This window comes from Notolepis coatsorum, assembly GCF_963971535.1.
Source record: "Notolepis coatsorum genome assembly, chromosome: 2".
In the NCBI taxonomy this organism is placed as follows: Eukaryota; Metazoa; Chordata; class Actinopteri; order Aulopiformes; family Paralepididae; genus Notolepis; species Notolepis coatsorum.
The window spans coordinates 200,649,447-200,670,098 of NC_140166.1; the positions used below are offsets into that span (position 1 = coordinate 200,649,447).

Consider the following 20,652-nt stretch of genomic DNA (forward strand, 5'->3'; position numbering starts at 1 on the left):
AAATCTCTCTCTCTCTCTCCACGTGGGTGTTGTGGTCTCAGGGCGAGCGATAAGCAGCGTAACCTGGCTCAGCAGAAGGCTGAGGCTCAGAGACGCCTCTACGGCCATGGCTCCATGAAGAAGCTCTCGGCGGCCTCTTCAGACTGGGAGAAACAGCGCCACACGCTGGAGAGGAGGAAAGAGGAACTGGTGAGGCCAAACAAAAACCAACAAATAGTTTAATCATGTGAAGATCTGTAAAATAAAATAAAAAAAAATCATTTAGAGGAGGGTATCAGTGGAGATTGGTGTTGGCCTCATTGAATCCGTCAGATGAACCGTATAACTTGAATACATTTTTCTTTGAATTGTCTAAAGATGGTAAGTTGTGTTAACCACTTAACGTCTTAAGCCTGGAGCCCTACTTTCTGAAAATCCGCCTAAAATACATACCTAAGTAAATGCAATATTGCTCCACTTCTACAAGGTCCATTTGCATGTTCTTGTTATCTAGGGACATCTATGGACCTCAGTGAATGTATTCCCAGTGTCAGAAATATTGTGTCTATTACTAGGCTTGCTTAAATTGTGATGAAACAAAGGAGAATATGAATTAGGATTTTTCTTTGCATCTTTGACAGTGAATAACACCATGCTAAAAATGACCAGACAGTGCCTTCTTGAGATCACGTGTACAAAAAATCTAAGGAAATGAATAAAGGGAAGATGATTAAACAGAAGGTTTTGTAGATACAGTACTGAATTCTCCAATCCGGACCAATGCAATTTGAAATATTATTATAGAATATAGAATAGCAGGCCTATAAATGACTTTATTATAGCCAATTTGCACATTTATGGATTCGGCCAAAACTTCTCTTTCAAATGGCAGAGTTCAATTTGGATTTAGTATCACCAGGCATGCATGAAGAACAGATAATGAAATCTACTGTATGTACAGTATGTTTTTTATTCTTGCAAGAGCTCCGCCATTTTGAAACTGATTTCAAATCGGATGGTTGCTAAATGCTCAAAATAGGGGAGACAAACTAACTCTGCTCCAATATATGCCAATAACGTTCAGTTTTGTGGTATACCGGTATAATCCAGAGTAATAATAAGAAAAAAAAAATGTATCAGGAAGTAATTTGCTTGCAGAAAGCTAGAAGCCTTTTGGAAGTGTAGTTTTGAAAAATTCCAACTTTCATTGAAAGCTCTTCTCTCTTCTCAAAATGACTCAAAATGAGTACATTCACCGACAGCCGCTTTTTCAAAATGGCGTATTTTCGCAATCACAACACCACATTTCAAAAACCTCACTAATAACACTTTAACCTATTGGTAAACCAATGTATTGATGCAAATATACATTATAACTGCTGTTGTGACTTGGTTATGATGTTTATTCTTGAATACGTTTAAAAAAAAAACGATAATTATGTCAGACAGTCTGGAGAGCTTGATTTATGACGTGATGTAATTTTGGGACTGGTACCGTCCCGTCGGGTGGAAGAGGTTAAAGGAACACACCAACATTTGGGGAAATTAGCTTACCGTCTTCTCCAAAGAGAGACAAGAAGATCCGTTTTGTGTTTGTTTATGTTAGGACTACGGGTGGAAATTAGCCCTGTGCTATTCCCGGCAATATTTACATCCTTATCATGCTGTGATGTTATGCATACACATGTAAATGATGTTCATTAATTTGCATTGTCCTTAATAAACAAATCTTACTTTTTTTTGACCAAATCTTTTTATTTTCATATTTTCAAACAAGAAACAACACAGCACAATAATGACAATATTACATAACAGACATCCAAGAACACAACTAACACAACAATGACTAGACAATAAATTAGACCTATTATATATCGGATACACAACCAGTCAATACAAGTTGTCACAAAGAAAAAGGATAACAAAATAAAATCTTTACTATAAAAAGTGCTTACCGAGCCCCCTCCACCTCCATGTCCAGCAACCGCAAGCCACAGTCCCGGAGGACCCACAGCCCGGCCCCCCGCGAGCCAAAGCACCACGCCTCTTTAGCGCCTCGACCCGCAGAGACCCCGAACCGCGGCCCACCCCAGCCAGAGCCCACGATCACCAGACCCAGATCAGAAGGGGTCAGAAAATATACATAGGACCAATATTGAATGAAAAAATAATAAACAAAACAAAATTAAAAATACAAAACACCATAACCATCAACATACATGAATATTCGCTCTATCTACCCCCACCCCCCTCTCGCCCCAGGACCCCAACGTGAGCCATCAATATAATACCTTATCCAGTACTTTCAGTACTTTCCAGAGTCATATGTGTTCTTTTAGTTTTTCCACCACGGCCCACCAGACCGCAATATTGGCCTAATTTTTTATCAAATTTTTCTTATAAACAAATCTTACTTATAGATACCAGTTTCCTCTCTGTGCGTTCAGTAGAAATCTATCTGGCTGCACGTTAACAGCTAGCCTAGAGGTGTTAGTTGGACAATAGGCTAACCGGCCATGTCCGCTTCCATTCATTGTTCAGGACCGCTCATAACCGGACGTGGTCCCTCGTCCAAACGGCTTGTCAAATTCCAACGGGAATGGAATCACGCAATAGGTTGAGTGGGGTGACGATCGAAAGGCGGCAAATTAAACTTTTCCAACTTGCTGCGATGTGTGCGCGAGTGAGTGACGGTCCACCGTCATGCCATCTGATGTTTAAGAGGTTAAAGGCCCCATGCAATCAAAATGGATGTTTGTAATTTCCTGGAAAACAAAAAAAAGTCATCCAGTACACAGGGCGTATACTAATTTTGTGTCCACTGAAATGCTTTCTAGAATGACATTTACAGCACATTGTAACTATGCTAGCCCTCAGCCTCTTTTAACTAAATGGAACAAATATTCAATGTTAGCTTGCTACCTAACGTTACTAATGTTGCGTAATGTTGCTAACCTATGTTGCTAACATTAGCTTGCTAGCTAAGGGGTCGACCGTAATGCACATTCAGCACTATTGGCTATAATAAATGCCAATCAATATCCAAGTGAAGTCCCTCCCTAGCTTCCTGTTTTTACAGGAAACACATAAATATGTGGAATCAAATAGCATTCTGCTAGCCGTTTCATGGGGACTTGCATGCGTTCCTCGTCACAGACGGTAGAGGTTGAGTATTTCTGGGTCACATTCACACTCCCAAGGGATTTGGATTGACTTTACTTCTGCAAACACTTCTGAGGTGATCAGTTTAGGGTTGGGTACAGAGGAATACCGCTTCCGACATGGTTGATACTACCTGGTCCGAATCATGTGCAGCACCAAAATGAGCGTTGAAATCGCGAGGATCCAGTGACAGCCAGGGAAAAGAAGACATAATCTATGAACCTCCGAATCAAAACGCTCTTTTTTAGCAAGCATTTTCCATGGCTAAACTCACAATAAAGTACACTAATGAATCCGCATGATGTAAGCACTAAGGTGTTGAGGGCTAAGCAATAGGCTGTTTGCTTGAGTGTTTTGAGTGTTTTGAGTGTTATGAACATAACAACGGCAGGTTGGAGGGAACAGAGTGTATTGAACATAACAACAGCTCTCGCCTACGTTTACCATTAGCCATTCGGAGTTTGCATGGTATTTCTTTTTTTAAACCATTGATTTTTGCACTGTTTAGGAACTGGCATTGTTTTATAGTATCAGTTTTGGCACCAGAATCAAAGGAATTCTAACTATAGCCAACCCTAGTTCAGTTGAAAATGAAAATTAATCGCTAGCCTATGAACCCCAAAACCGGGATAGGGTTAAAGGCAAAGGCTCCTACGCCTTCCAACAATTCAATTCACAAAGGTGAAAAACAAACAAACGGAGTAGACACACTTTCCTTTTCGAGGTGTAAACGATGTGAATTGAGAAAGGTGGTGGACAGTCCTGAAAATGGCCTCTCTTTTTCTCTCCCCTCTTCTCTCTTTGTGTAAAAAACAAACAAACAAGTGAATGTTTTCCTCGTACCATTTAATTAGAGTATTTGCTCTTTTGAAGTGAAGAGGTCTGTGAGTTTATTTGTCCCGTCCCCCCACCCCATGTCCGGAGGAGGAAGATGGGCGCCCCCCTTTTAGTCGTTAAGGCCGTCCCAATCCTTGATTCGCCTTTGACCTCAGCTGCAATCAGCGAAGACTGAGAGAGAAAAAGGGGAACACAGAGGTGTATTTTCCATAGGACCCAGCTGGGGCTTTGCGTGCTGTATATATATATAATGCCATTTCTGTGTGTTGAAATCAGAACAAAATCCATAGAAATTATGAATCAACGATAGATTTTCTTTTGCTGCACATGCTGCCACCACCCACCCTCTCTATTTCTCACGCTTAATGACTTGTTGATGTTCTAATTGCAAAGCAAGTCATTTTGTTCACTGCTGCTCAGATTTTAAAATAGATGGGGGGGGGGGGGGGGGGGGGGGGGCGTGATGATGGGGGGCTTGCTTTGACTGGATTTCTCTTTCCCCCCTGTGTCTTCAGAAAGAGAGGCTGGCACAGGTCCGCAAGCAGATCTCCCGGGATGAGCATGAAAAGCGACATCTGGGGAACTACAGGTAAGGAAGAGGTGATGCCTCCCTCCCTACACCCCCCCCACCCCCCCTCCCTCCCTGCCTCTGGGAACCGTCTCCGCCCTGTATGCCAGCTCCACTTACATTCATGGGGAGGGGGGTTGTCTGCTGTGCATGCAGGAGCCATGTGCTCAACTCTCAGGAGGATAAATAACCATGTTGCGGTAGATAGAAAAGAAGAAGAAAAAACAAGGCAAACGAGGACACCTGAAGTTTTTTGGAGAGAGGCGAGATGAGGATGCGAGAAGAGTTGAGAGGGAGGGAGGGAGGGAGGGAGGGAGGGAGGGAGGGAGGGAGGAAGTGAATTGGTAAAGAGTGCCAAGGCTCAAGTAATGTCCTATGGACAAACAACATTATCTTCACATTATTCCAAGGAAAGCAAACAAGCGATCGTAGCAGTACACTGGCTGTCTGCCACAAAACTATCCTCCCTCTCTTCCTTCCTCTCCTCTCCTTTCTCCTCTCCTGTTTTCTCTTCAAGGCTGTTTCTGCAAGATCCGATCCGGGTGATCCGATCACAAGTGAACAGCTCTAAGTACGGGTAGGAATGCACCCCAAGACGCATTGAGGATGCGTTTAAGATCCCGACTGCTCAGATCACATTCAGGAGGTGGTCTGGGCCGCGTTCTGTTAGCAGTGTGTACGCAAATGTGTCTAGTCAATTGCGTTGTGTCTTCTGGAATCGTGGCTATTCATTCTTTTCTATATCATTCTACAGCATGCTGAACACAGGTGAGGTGAACATATCTTCCCTCCCTTTCTTCCTCCTTTTTCTCATCTCCAGTTGGTTCTCAAATTGTGCAAGCTGATTTATTTTTTAAATATTTAAGCAACAATACACTCGAACCAATGGAATGTCATGAATATTGCCATGGCTGTGATGCGCCTGCAGCCACGAGAGCGAAGCTCGAGTAGCCAAATGATATAGACGCGAGGAAATGACGCCATCATTAAATCATTGTAGTCCTAAGAAAGAGGAGACCCAGGGCTTTCAATGGACGTCGAAATTTCATAAAACTACACTACCCAGCTCACACCAGCCACGGTCAAACTTGGAGCTGGCTGACCAGAGTGGCAATATTCATGATATCCCACTGGTTCGAGTGTATTATTGCTTTTATACAGCAAGTTGCACCGTCGGGAAAAATATAGGATGAATATAGACAATTCTAGGGTATTTTATATCGATTTCAGTGAACTTGGAGTCGAATTTTTTTTCCTATCGTTGCTATGGAATTTCAAATGGAGTAGGCTATCAACAAGCTATCGAAAGTCGTAAAAAGTCATCAGCACCTCAGACAGTTCCGGGAGTTGGGCCAGTTCAATGCCCAGGCCGTCGACTTGGTGGTGTTTAACACTTTCACTGCCCAAGCTTAATTCCTTTTTACTCAATGAATGCCCAGCACTACTTCAATGTTAACGTTAATATTGCCTAATCTATGTTTTAAATTATGGCTATGTGTCTAATCTGCACGTCGCTTATCAAAGACTCATTTTCCAGTCAACATTGTCGTAGCAGAATGTTTTTTTATCGCTTCATTTCCGTTTTCTAGCTTTTTGAAAAGCACTCGTTTTCATGGAAAAATGAAGACATTCCATGATAATCGCCCTTCTGGAATATTCTAGAACGTTGTCATTTTTTGGCCTATTTATGAATCGTTTTCAAATAAACACTATATTATTGATAGTATATGTGTACGCATGCACGCTCTGGCCGTGAGCTGAAAATCGATTCTCCTATTTCCTGACCGCTCGCACAGTCAATCAGCCATATAGCCATAATCACATAAAAGCTTATATCTCCGTGAAAACGAGTCTGATTATCATAAGACTGGTAACATAGATTCCTTACCTGAGATCAGATGGTATCCAAATGGATTATTCCAATTCCTGATCGCCATTCGAAAAAATCGATCCTTTTATTAATTCACTGTGTATACTGTAAAAACACATAATCCCCGCTGCTCTGAGGCTCACTAGTGGAGCTGATCGACCCCGGCTACGTGAGTGAGAAGTAAAATGTGGAGTCAGGGATTTTTTTTCTCATTCATTTTCATTGAGTTCAATCCAAAAGGGTGAATTACCATCTGGGAGATGATAGGGGGCGCTTTTTTCACATCTGAGCGCCTGGAGTGGCTGAATTTCCAACACGTAAACTCGGTTGATGAAATATGATTTCAGATCGCTAAAAAAAAAAAAAAAAAAAAGAGAAAATACGAGAATTCTCGTGAGTGGGCATTCAACCCACGGGGGGGGGGTAAACCCGAGAAAACTCGGGTTGGGCAATCAAAGTGTTAAGGATTCATTTGCGGCTTTACTCCAGCGCGACCAGCTCGTCTTTTGTTGGATTGGCATGTCTAATATATATATATTAGGGCTGTAAAAATGTATGCTTTAACTCTGGAGATTAACACTTTAATCGCCGGGAACGCCGTAACTCGTCTTTGCTCGCCATGCTCATTCTGCCGAAGACGCCGTAACTCGTCTTTGATATCAATATTTCAAAAATCTGTGATCGAAATCATATTTCTCCTCCGGAGACATGAGATGTACTGGTGAGCTCCACTCAACTGTCTAACGGTTCAAGAGCGCCATCTGGTGGCCGATCGGCAGATCGGCCAACAGGAAGTGACGCGCCAAACAGGAAGTGCTCATCCATATTTCGTCCGGGCACTCGCGATCGTTAGCCGGACTCTCAACACACTGGATAATCAATCGCTCGCCCTAACTCAATAAACAACGTTATTTGGACGTATATAGTATTATACGACCTGGAAATGGTTCATCTAAATCAACATCCCATAATCGAAAACTGTCTACTCCAAGCTGATCGTCCAACGGCGCGAGGAAGATACGGTGAGTTTCAACGTTATTTTCTAACGTCTTCTATACTAACTGATCTGATGATCATATGACCCACCCTAGATGAATGATATAACGTTGCCCACGGAATTATAAACGACCCCCCGCCCATCCGGTCAATATCAGATGATACGTAGTAACTTCTAGAAGTACCTCCAGTTGAAATTTTTCATCTGGCACCGATCGCTACCAAACTGTATTTGATCATCAATATAATGCATTTGGGGCTATAAATCAAGTTCTGGAGAAAGCTGCAGAAAACGATAAAAACATACTTATACTTTAGACCATATTTTAGTATGAATATGTGAATGAAAAAGTATAACGTTGCTACACCCTGAACAATGGATATAGGACATTGAATGGGCCATAATAATGTCAATTTAGCAATAGAATTTAAAAAGTTATAGCCCTGCAATGAAGGGGAACTTCTCCATAGACAAATAGAGCTGGCTAGGGATGCTAAATTATGAATTTAACCATGGCGATCAAAGTGTTAATTTAAATTCTTTAAAGCGTTAACAAAAATGTATCTAGATTAATCTATGGAGTGAAAATTGTTCAATATAATATAAGAAAGCAGTCTAGCTGAGTCAATGTTGATGGTTTTGTTGAACATTTGTATTTCACAGGAGAGAAACTGTATTCAAAGAAAGCTATTAAAATAGTATTTGAATCTAAATATACTTTCTTTGTGTTCATTTTACATTAAATTTACAAGTAAATATCTGTTACAAGCTTCGGTCTTAAGTAGAAAAATGCGATTTTGAATCTAGATTAATCTAGATTAATTACAGAAAATTCTGAGATTAATTAGTAAAAAAAAAAGATTATCTATTGACAGCACTAATATATATATATATATCCACTTGTTTATGGTTAACGGGTATGTTAAATCAATCAATTATACTCACGGTTTAGAACGCTCTCGACCAATCACAATGCGTGATCGGACCTACCTGCTGTATAATCATACAGTATATAGGTTATCCTAGGGATGTCATTATTATAGAAAGAAGAACAAATAAATCACGTTGAACGACTCCAAAGTAAAATGTTGTTTTTATCATCACAATACTTAATAATTATAATGTGGGCTCGCTGCGCCCTTCAGCAACTGGGATTTGACAGTTGTTCACATGGAGAAGGTGTCAGCGAGTTCCATAGGCAATAATTATTCAGGTAATACTACACCAGCTACACTATAATGCAACTTCTTCCTTGTGAGAATGACTTGATTATGGTGCTATATACCTACATTCAGTAGAAAGGAATTACCAAGCGTTTCTCTCCTGTCATTAAAAACCCAGCCACATTTATTCTGTGTGCTGCCCTGGTTCAATGCTCCTGGAAGTTATCCAATATCCTATCCAAATTGTTGCTCTGCAGGCAGTCCTCTTAATTGCAGTATAACCTATATGTTGAAAAAACTTCCAGACTTGGAGTAATATTCCAGTGTCCCATCAATGCTTTCACCCCAAAAGATCCACCCCTTATGGATTGTTTTCATGCGTCATCATATATGGGAGGGAGAAAACGTCACTCATAAATGGCAGGCGAGCAAAAATATGCTGTTTTATCAATACAGGCTACAACCTCTTTTTTCACCCATGCATTCTGCGAGAAAGACTTGAGTCTTTAATTTCTTGGCAGAGAGAGTTCCAGAGCCTGGGAGCTGCCCTGGAGAAGAGCTCTGTCTCCAAAACTGCAACAGTTGGACGTGGGGGTGGAGAGAAGGAGGCTGAGGAGGATCTGAGGGGCAGAGAGGGTTGGTTGGTGGAGAGAAGGAGGCTGAGGAGGATCTGAGGGGCCGAGAGGGTTGGTAGGTGGAGAGAAGGGTGACTGAGGGAGGATCTGAGGGGCCGAGAGGGTTGGTAGGTGGAGAGAATGGAGGCTGAGGGAGGATCTGAGGGGCCGAGAGGGTTGGTAGGTGGAGAGAAGGGTGACTGAGGGAGGATCTGAGGGGCCGAGAGGGTTGGTAGTTGGAGAGAATGGAGGCTGAGGGAGGATTTTAGACGCAGCAAGGTATCCCATCTCACCATTACCATAAATGGCTCAGATGTGGAGATGGTGAGCAGTTTTAAATGTCTAGGGGTCACTATTTCAAATGACCTGAGCTGGCACTCCAATACCAGAACCATTGTTAAAAAGTCCCAGCAAAACGTCTTTTCTTTCTCAGGAAACTGAAAGAGTTCACAAATAACAGGGTGACTCTACACAACGTCTATCGCTGTGTGATCGAGAGCGTTCTTACTTCCTCCTGTACAATATGGTTTGGTAACATCACAGACCAGGAGAAGAAATCTCTGAACAGAATTGTGTGTCTCGCACGCAAAACAATCGGGTTTAGCCTGCCAGCTCTAGAAGAGATCTATGGTGCCAGGCTGCTTTCCCGTGCCTCTGGCATTATCAACGACCCCTCTGGTCACCCAGCCGCAGGCCTCTTTGTCCCCCTCCCCTCGGGCAAACGTTACCGCTCTATCACATGCTCTACCTCTCGGTTTACTAAGAGCTTCTTCCCCAGTGCTGTGCGCAGCCTGAATGACTCCAAAGGCTAGTTTTGTATTTTATCCTATTTTGTTTCAAGTGTGTTTATTAGTGTTATTAGTCAGGTTTGTGGAAGTGCTGTTTTTGTGTGTCTGTGCATCATGCACTTGGATTATATGCACTTTTACTGTAATTTGTGCCTCTATGCACTATACACTTAACTATATGCACTTTTAGGGGATGTTGATATCAATTTTAGCATTTGTCCTTTTATACTGTCTGTGTTTTTACATATTTGTCCTGTACTGTTTCTACTCTGCTCCTGTATTGGATTAGTTGTAGACACACAGTGTTTGCTCTGTACCTGTATTCCAATGTGGATTTGTCCATACATGGCAAATAAAATCTTTGACTTTGAGTTTGAAATTATCTGCCCTTTATTAATTTGCTTATAATCTTTGTACAATTGATCTCAAGAAGGTGCTGAATGAGCTCAGTGGCAATTTGTCATGTCTGGTCAATGTTAGCATGGTGTTATTCACCGTCAAATATATGGAAAGAAATTATAAATTATATTCTCCTTTGGTTCAAGTTTCAAGTTTGCTTTTATTTGTCATGTATAAAGTACATGTACATTACAGTTAAATGCTTGGTTTTGTATGAGCCCCTGAGAATGTGGGTTGGGTTAGTGTTGCATAGAGTCATTGAGCATCCTGATGGCCTGATGCTCTCAGACTGAAGGTGTCAAGTCAGGGGGGGGGGGTTACATCGCTTCCTGGGTAAAGTAGTCATTATGCATAGCAAGATAAATGGCTCCGGTTTGTTTGAAGCACTGTAGCTCAGGAACGAGTAGTATGTTATCACCACGATTCATAAGACATAGATTGAAAAGTATCTGACTGATTTGTGCAAGTGATGGCTTATTTTGATCAACCTGTACTTTCATATCATTGTGAAGTGAAATGAAGTGTGATCTATTGGAGAGGTCGCTGAGTGTGGTGCCTTCAATACAGAGGACGATACAGTGTTTGAAGGCTGCACTCAGGTGAAGGAGGATGAGTATGTTAAGGTGTCAACAGAAGTTAGGAGGAAGGGGAGACTGGAGATTGGAGAAGGCGTTGGTGCCGGGGCTTGAGGAGGGTGTTCACGGTGGAGAAGAGGCCATGGGGGTTATGGCTGGAGTTATCGATAACGGTAAAGAAAAATCGGCATACTTGGCAGAGGGGTGGAGTTTGTAGGCTTCTTGGTGGACAGTGGGTGGTGTTTTTTTTGGTGAGTTGTTCCAGTTGGCGGCCAGTCTGTTTCATTACACAGAGCACAGGTGTGAACCAGGGTGCAGAGGTGTAGAAGAGGTGTATTGATAGGGGCCAGTGCGTTGAGGGAGGTAGACAGGGTGTTGTTGAGGTTATTGGTGAGATCAACAGGTAAAGGTGCTCCCATAGTCGAGCGGACCGTACACGGAGTGGACTCGCACGGACTCGCACGGACCCAAAGCGTACTCAAAGCAGACCCAAAGCGGACTCCAAGTGCGAAGCTCCAATTTTCTAATCCGCTCACTTGGTGTCACAGCGTTTTGGTTGACATCGCCCTGCATTTAATGTGACGCCGATCTGCATTTTACTCTGACCACTCGCTTTTTCACTCGCAAAAGAGAATGGCTTTTCTAAATGAAGTGTGTAAAACTGCCAGTTTTATTATCGAAATATTGGAAACGGAGATAACATACTCTTTATTTTGACATCGGATGACGACGACATGACAGAAGTTGAACAGCGTGGGAAACATTTTGTAAACTGGCGCGAGACATGTAGGAAATTGGTCTGCGGAGGTCCGCTCGACTATGAAAGCTCAAAGAGTCCACGCGGACCTCGCAGAGTCCGACCATGGGAGCACCTTAAGGTGAGAGGGCTGTTTCCAGGGGGGGGGGGGCATTGGAGAGCAGATCTGGGAGTTGGAGGCTATCGATAGACCTTTTGTTTCGGAAGGTTGCATTTGGAAAGTTGTGTAGTCTCTATAAATGAAAGGGATCTCACAGTAAGATTGCATGTTGAGCGGGGAAGCCAGATCCGTTCACGAGGGGTCACTCGAGTTGCACGTCGAGACGCATTCTGATGCCAGGCGGAAACAGCCTCTCCTCTTTCCCCCCTCTTTTCTCCTCTTCATCCTCTCCTCTTTCTCCTCTACTCCGGCAGGGTCTTCGACAGAGAGGGCAGGGTGTAATGGTCACCTGTCAGAGATCGCAGACGCCACCTCAGAGCGTGACTCTTGTCCCTCGTTCATTGTTAATACCCACCCTCCCTCGCCCCCGCTATCTCTATCTCTCTCTCTCTTGCTCTCTCTCTTGCTCTCTCTCTCTCTTGCTCTCTCTCTCTTACTATCTAATAATAATAATAATAATAGATTCAATTTGTACCGCACTTTATATTTGTGAGAATCTCAAAGTGCTACAGGAGATAAAGATAAAAAGTTAAATGATTAAAACAATTAAAATGAATAAAACAACCAATGAAATGGAAGAACATAAAAGTAAAATAAAATAAAATAATAATAAAATGAATAGAAGTAAAAAGAAAGGTAAAAGAAAAATTCAGGCAAAAGCCTTGTTAAAAAGAAATGTTTTTAGGCCCCTTTTAAAAGCCTTGACGGATTGTGGTTCTCTCAGGTGGATGGGGAGAGCATTCCATAGTCTGGGTGCGGCAGAGCAGAAGGCTCGATCGCCCATGGTGTGCAGCTTAGTCCTGGGGGCTTTGAGGAGGTAGGCTGTGCCGGAGCGGAGGGAGCGTGAGGAGGACTGGGGGGTGAGGAGTTCCTTGAGGTAGGCAGGGGCACCACCGTGTACGCACTGGTGAGTGAGGAGGGAGACCTTGTACTCAATCCTGTGTTCCACGGGGAGCCAGTGAAGTGATCTGAGGGTGGGGGTGATGTGATCATATTTGCGCACCCTCATCAGGATCCTAGCAGCGACATTCTGGATGGTTTGCAGTTTTTGAATGCTTTTACTAGGGATCCCGATGAGGAGTGCATTGCAATAGTCCAGCCTGGAGGAAACAAAGACGTGGACGAGTTTCTCGGAATCTGCCAGGGTGAGTCAGGAACGGAGTTTAGTTATGTTTCTGATGTGAAAGAAAGAGGTCTTGCAGAGGTGTTTGATGTGTGTTTCGTATGTGAGGTGGGGGTCCATTTTCACGCCCAAGTTGGTGACAAGGGTGGAGAGGGGAATGTCCTGACCGGAGAAGGAGATGGTGGTGATGGTGGATGACCGGACCTGGTGTGGGGTACCGATCAGCATGGCTTGTGTTTTGGAGCTGTTGACCAGGAGAAACCTGTGGTTCATCCACGCCTTAGTCTCCTCCAGGCAAGCGGTCAGTGTGGGGGGTGATGAAGGTGATGATGGTGTAATCCGGATATACAGCTGGGTCCAGGGTGGGTTTCTTCAGGAGGGGGGTAATGATGGCAGTTTTGAGGGCAGGCGGAACGTGGCCAGCCTGCAAGCAGAGGTTGATGGTGCTGGTCATTAGGGGACCAATAGTGCGGATGTTGGCTTTCACCAGGGCTGTGGGGAGGGGATCCAGAGCACACGTGGATGACCTCCCGATGATGGCCTCGACCTCACGCTGCGTGGTGTCACTGAAACAGCGGAGGAGCTGGGAGACTTCAGGCTGTAAGACAGCAGGTGGAGCAGGTGAAGAAGAGGAGCCGGGGAGGAGAGAGCGGATGCCCTCAACTTTGGCTGTGAAAAATGACATGAAGTCATTACACCGCTTCTCAGTGGTCTCTCTGTGTGCCTGGGTTTGGGGTTTGAGGAGGTGGTGTATGGTGGAAAAAAGCTGTTTAGAATTGCCGGGGCTATTGTTGATGATGTTGGAGTAGAACCGTGACCGAGCGTCCTTCAGGGCTTTGGAGTAGGCCTTTTGGTGCTCGCTGTAGACCTCTCTGTGCACGGTGAGTCCCGACGCAGTGAGGCGTCGCTCAAGGACACGGCCAGCCACCTTCATCTCCCTCAGCTCGCTGGTGTACCAGGGGGCAGAGCGTGAGAACGTGACCATCTTGGATTTCATGGGGGCGTGAATATCCAGGAGGCCACTCAGGGCTTTGTTGTATAGTAGCCTACTGAGTCACTGGCTGAGGAGAGGGCAGGAGGGGCAAGATGTTGGAGATCCAAGGCCAGAGCGTCCAGGTTGTTGTTTTTTATATTTCTGAAACAGATCTGGCGCTTGGGCTTTGGATGGGGGGGGGGGACAGCATCTCCATGGAAACAGCCATGTGATCCGACATGCCCGGGTCGTATACACACAGGTTGTTAATAGGGGCAGCAGGGTCGGAAATCACAAGGTCAAGTGTGTGCCCCCTGTCATGTGTGGGGACATGCATGTGCTGTGTCAGGTTGACACTGTCCAGCATTTGTAGGAACTCTGAAGCAGAGTGACATGAGGGGGTGTCAACATGAATGTTATGTAATGTGAATCTCTCTCTTGCTCTATCTCTCTCTTGCTCTCTCTTTTGTTCTCTCTCTTGCTCTCTCTCTCTTGCTATCTCGCTCTCTCTCTCTACATCTCTCTCTAGATCTCTCTCTTGTTCTGTCTCTATCTTGTTCTCTCTCTCTCTTGTTCTCTCTCTCTCTAGCTCTTGCTTTCTCTCTTGCTCTATCTCTTGCTCTCTCTCCCTCTATTGCTCTGACACACACATTTTAGTTTCTCTCTCTGTCTCCGGCTCTCTCACTCACACACACACACACACATCCATTGACTCACACACTTGCCCTACTCTTGCCCTCTCTCTCTCTCTCTCTCTCTCTCTCTCTCTCTCTCTCTCTCTCTCTCTCTCTCTCTCTCTCTCTTTCTCTCTCTCTCTCTCTCTCCTCTCCATCTCTCTCTCGCGCTCTCTCTCACTTAAACGACTCCTCTGCTCATCAATTCACCGGAGGGGCGATCAGAAGTTTGATCACAGCCTGCACGCTTGAATCACTGTCACTCTCTCTTCCCGCGTTTCCCAGACAGTTTAGTGAAGACAGTCAATCAGGCAGACACAGGCTCAGGCTTTCAGTCCTAAGGGCACTCGTCCAATAAAGAGCTCTTAGCGCTCCGCCACGGCGCGGAGAACCTGGGGCGTCTTGATTAAAACGACAGCTACACCCCTCGTTAGAAAGAGTTTCCCTCGACGACCTTGCTTAACGCCGGCGGAGCCGTTTTATTACACGTGTGCTGAGTAACAAGGGGAGTCTGGAGGCAGTGCGGCCATTGGAAGACAAACAGTCGCGACGGCGGTCAGAGGTCGCCGTGCTACCGTTTAACAAAACATCTCGGCAGAGCCCGTTAGCGGGACTGTCACTCGCGAGAACTTGAAACAGTGGGCAGAATGAAAGTGGAATGTATTTCAAGATATCTCTAATTTGATAATAGATATCTACAATTTAATTATAACTATTCCTAATTCCAGTTTGAGATCTACTGTACAACATCATTTTGACCATACTATACTATCTCTAAAAAGCGCAATGTAGATATCTTAAATTGAGGGGAATTAAAGATATCTTGAACTGGAATTATGTCTAGTCAGAATTCAATTGTAAATATCTGAAACTGGAATTACAACTGGTTATAATTCACATTGCGGATATCTGCAACTGAATTGTAGATAATTATATCTAACGTGAAACCCCATACACATGAATGTCAAAATTACTTTGAATCGTACTACTCAAAATGTAATTACAGATGTCTACAATTAGAGTTTTGACTAGGCAAAATTGTATAACAGATATCTGGAATTAGAGCTTTGACTAGGTAAAATGACGTTGCAGATGTCAGTGATGAATCTCCGGTCTGGTTAATACACGTTGCTGGTCAAAAAGAATCGTGCCTCAGCCTATAGACGGGGAGGAAGGAGGAAGTGCCCGACACATGAGAGGCGGTCAGAGCACTCGCTATCAAACCGCTGGTCCCTCGTACTGAGTCTAAAACTCGAGGGGACCGCTCATTTGCAGCAGTGGCCCCCAGGCTATGGAATGGTCTTCCCCCAGACATAAGAACTGCTCCCTCTGTGGATGCTTTTAAATCCCGCCTCAAAACCCACCTCTACTCCATAGCATTTGGCTAGGATTAATCCCCGCTCCCTTACCATTCTCTCAGCCTAGTGCTTACTCTGTCCCCCTTGTGTTGCTGTTCTGTGTTCTGTACAGTGTCCAGTTACTCTATTGTCATTCCCTGTGTCGTATGTCTTACCGTACTGTCTGTTGCATAGTCCTACTGCCATAACAAATCGTTTAGTATCCTATGGCTTACTATATTGTCGGCTGTATAGTCTTTGTGTCAGAACTATAAAGTCAGAGACTTTATAGTTAATTAATCTAAATTAATCCCATTTTAATTGCATTACAATATTTGAATGCGAAAAGCAACATTTTTCAATTCAAATGAATTTTGGTATACGAGTGAATCAATGAATATACATTATACATATATAACCAACGCGTTGTGTACTTTTTTAATTGAACGACAGACACTTGCTCCACGGTCTTGGGTGGTTTATTCTGGTAACACACAAAAGATCCTGGTTAGACAGGTTATGTGGTCGGCTCATCAGACCCCTCGAACACCGTTCACATGGGCTGCTTCCTCATGTAATGGTTAATATAATAACATGAAATAAACATGTACAATCAAATGACAATATTTTGTACCTGGTAACACACAAAAGATCCTGGTTAGACAGGTTATGTGGTCGGCTCATCAGACCCCTCGAACACCGTTCACTACAGAAGAATTGGGAATAATTAGCCTATTAACATGTGGGCTAGTTATATACATTTTCGACACCATCTCACTTAATTATTATTTTAACACATTTACCATAGGGTCGCTACCTTCTACAATTTATTGTCAACATGCCTACATTAATACTTCCAACTAGTAGTGAGAGTTAAACATTTAGGAACATTATGTTCATTCTGGTGTACTGTCTGTGAACCTACCATGGGCTGCTTCCTCATGTAATGGTGCCACGCTAACGTGAACACTTGGGTTGAAGCCCACAAGGAAACGCCCACCAACCAATAAGAATCCCTAGAACCATTAAGTGCCATGCTATTGGGTTTTAGTTACCTTGACAAGTGGAATCACAATAAACTCTGTTACATTCCCCCCTGCTGAATTCCACTTGCCCACACACTCCCAACAGAAAAGGAAAGAAAACAAAAAAATGATCCAAACCAGGCACAAAACACTACAGCATAATACAAATTACATTAAAAGAAAATCACATCTTATATAAAAAAAATAAAAAAATCCAAGTCTAATTTGAGGATGCAGACCCTGCAATAAAACAGTCACACGTAGTCCAGTCAAAAGACTATTCTTCACAAGAATTAGAAAAGCAATTGGTCGGCCAAACCCCTTACTCCTCATAGGCGAAACATGCCTGTTACATGTTAAATATACACTATGACTGTTAACAGCTCAAATTAAACCCAAAACGTCCAGAGACCGGATCCCTCCCCAGAACCCAGCCCCCCATCAACACCATGTGAGACTCTCTCACAAAAGGCACGGTCAAAAAAAAAATTCTCATCTCTTTCCTCTGACTAGAATAAAGATGATAACAAATAAAACAGAAATACCCTGAACCCCAACTGGGTGAAAAATTCAAACTATCTCATATTTATGATCCATCATCTCAATTAACCGTGACACAGGCTTAAATAACCTGCCTGCTCTCGACCTAACATGACTCAATGACCTTCCAACCACAACTGAAATGGCAGTATTGTGTTGTGTGGTGATAGGTGCATCTTTGTCATTCATGTCAGACATGGAAGTACATGTGCGGTCAGTATAAGACCTGTTATCATCAGACAGTCCCTCATCTACATGTGCACTCTCAGGCTCAATTGAATCTTGAGGTACCAGTGCCCCAAGGATATTGCCAAGTAGAGCAGGGTAGTCAGGCTGTGATGATCCCAGAGCCGGATCAAGTAGAGCAGGGTAGTCAGGCTGTGATGATCCCAGAGCTGGATCAAGTAGAGCAGGGTAGTCAGGCTGTGATGACCCCAGAGCCGGATCAAGACTTGGAGGGTCCTGGGCACCATCATCCTCCTGGCCCATGACACTAGTCCCCTCTGCAGGCAATTCTGACACCCAGACACTGGTTCTGTACTCAGCAGAAACCGATGAAGCTCCATCCTCATCTTCATGGTTACGCCGCTCACTGAGATCTTCAGACTCAGACATGTCAGACATGTCCATCTCCTCCTCAGAAGCAGCATCCGAGATCGGGAGGAAGTTGACTGGTGTTATCAGATTCCTATGCACTGTTTTCACTTGGCCAGTGGAGCCATGCTGAATCTTGAAAGTGTGACTGTCAACATTCATCCCAACAACATGGTAGATGGTGTTCTCCCACCGATCAGCAAGCTTTCGTTTACCACGCTCTCCCTTGTTGGCCAACAATACCCGGTCACCAACTTCGACAGGTGCTCCCCGAACTTTTCGGTTGTATATGTCACCATGCCTCCTCAACTGCTTGACTGCCGTGGCTTGTGCTATTCCCATAGCTTCCTTCAGATCCTTCCGCAAGAGCTGGATGTACTTATCATAGTTCACAACCTCAGGGTTGTCCAGAACCGTACTGAAGACCATGTCAACAGGCAGTCTCGGTATTCTGCCAAACATTAGCAAGAATGGTGCATATCCGGTGGTCTCATGGATAGTGCAATTGTAGGCGAATGTGAGAGACTTGAGTGCCTGCGGCCATCTGTGCTTTGCCTTTGGAGGCAGAGCCCTTATCATGTTTCCCAGAGTCCTATTCATCTTCTCACATGATCCATTGCCCATTGGATGATAAGGTGTGGTGTGGGACTTTTGAACACCAGCAACATTCAAGAGCTCAGCGATCAAAGCACTCTCAAAATTGGCTCCCCTATCGGAGTGAATGCGTCTCGGAAAACCATACACGCAGAAATAGTTATGCCACAACTGATGAGCCACAGCCTTAGCAGTTTGATTTGGGCACAAAAAGGCGTGTGCCATCTTGGTGAAGTGGTCCGTAGCGACAAGCACATCCAAGGACTTGTTTGCCGAATCCTCAGCACACCAGAAGTCTATGCTCACAAGTTCAAGGGGCTCAGTCGTTATGATGTTCTCCAATGGTGCTCTGGCTTCAGGCTCAGGAGTCTTGCTCATCACGCATCGCCGACAGCACCTCACATACTCCCTCACATCTTTCTCCAGGCCTTGCCAGTAGAACCGCTGTCTGGTAAGGTACAAAGTCCGCTGTTGGCCCTGGTGACCAGCCTCATCATGGACACCTTTCAACACCATGGCTTGCAGCGAAGCGGGGACCACATACAGATACAACTTCTTCTTTGTAACTGTGTTCCTTGACAGGTGATACAGCACACCCCTCCTCATTGTTAGCTTATCCCAGCCCCTGAGTGACCGAAGGACATCGACAGACTCCTGAGCACGCTCTCTTCTTGAAGGTCTTCGTCCTCTCTCAACAAAGGAAATCACTTTGTTTAACACATGGTCATCTTTTTGCTTATTCATGAGTTGATCATGTGACAGCACCTCTCCACCAATCTCTTCTGATGGCATAACTATCTGAGGAAGCTGTGGCAGCAGCAGCGCATGGGGCCCCATATCACTGTTTTGCAGCTTGTGTGACTCAAAAACAGCTGCTACTTCCTGTCTCGAAAGGGCACCAGGTTGGGAAACAGTCACACACTGGCATTCCACCGCAGGCTCAACATCGGAGGTCACGTCGAATGGGTGATTAGACCAACGGAACACATCCTGAACCTGTTCTGTGCGCACAGCGTCAGCTTCACCCAGCAATGCCTTGTACGCAACCCTCGTCAGACGATGAAGTGCACTAGGCCGGATGAAAGGCTCTCTGCTCAGGGCATCTGCAACAATATTTTTGGGACCAGGGATGTATTTGATGTCAAACTGGTATGGGGCTAGCTTAGCAACCCATCTCTGTTCACACGCATCCAGTTTTGCCTTGGACAAGATGTACGTTAACGGGTTGTTGTCAGTCCATACTGTGAACTGGTGTCCCCTCAACCAATGGTGGAACTTATCACAGACTGCCCATTTCATAGCAAAAAATTCCAGTCTATGCACAGGATACTTCGACTGTGCATAGGTGAGCGACTTGCTTGCGAAAGCAATTGGTCTTGCTGTTGTCCCACCCGCAGGCACCTGTGACAAAACTGCACCAAGGCCATTACTGGAGGCATCCACTGAGAGCAGGAAAGATTCACTGAAATCAGGATTGGCCAAAACGACCCGGTCCAGTAAGGCCTGCTTCAGCTGATGGAAAGCATCCCGGCACTCATCTGTCCAATCTTCCGCAGTCATTGTCCGTCGAGGAGGCCGGCGTTTCTTCCCTTTCCAACGAGGAGCCTTGTTCCCAGTCGTAAGTCCAAACAGCGGTTTGGCTATGGCGGAACAGCCCTCAATGAATTGCTGGTAGTATACCACCATTCCCAGAAATGACCGGATCTTCCGCTGTGATGGAATCTCTGTATCTTCTTCCATGAGGTCAGCTTCTGTCAGCGCAGTGATGGCTTTTACCTTGTCAGAGTCCGTAGCGATGCCATCAGAACTAACGACATGTCCCAGGAACCTCACAGAGCTCTGCAAGAAATGACATTTCTTCGGAGCCAATTTAAGGTTGTGAGCCTTAAGTCGTTCGAAGACCATTTCCAGGCGCTCCAAGGC

At 44.5% G+C, this 20,652-nt stretch overlaps 1 protein-coding gene across 1 annotated transcript in view; it reads left to right on the forward strand.

Annotated features, from left to right (window-relative positions):
* Positions 1–20,652, forward strand: part of ttll7 (tubulin tyrosine ligase-like family, member 7) — a gene marked incomplete at both ends in the record, with an annotated part of 162,172 nt that overhangs the window by 80,393 nt on the left and 61,127 nt on the right. Inside the window, 2 exon segments of the mRNA XM_084308467.1 lie at positions 42–189; positions 4,494–4,567. Of these exon segments, the coding sequence (XP_084164593.1) occupies positions 42–189; positions 4,494–4,567 (222 nt within the window).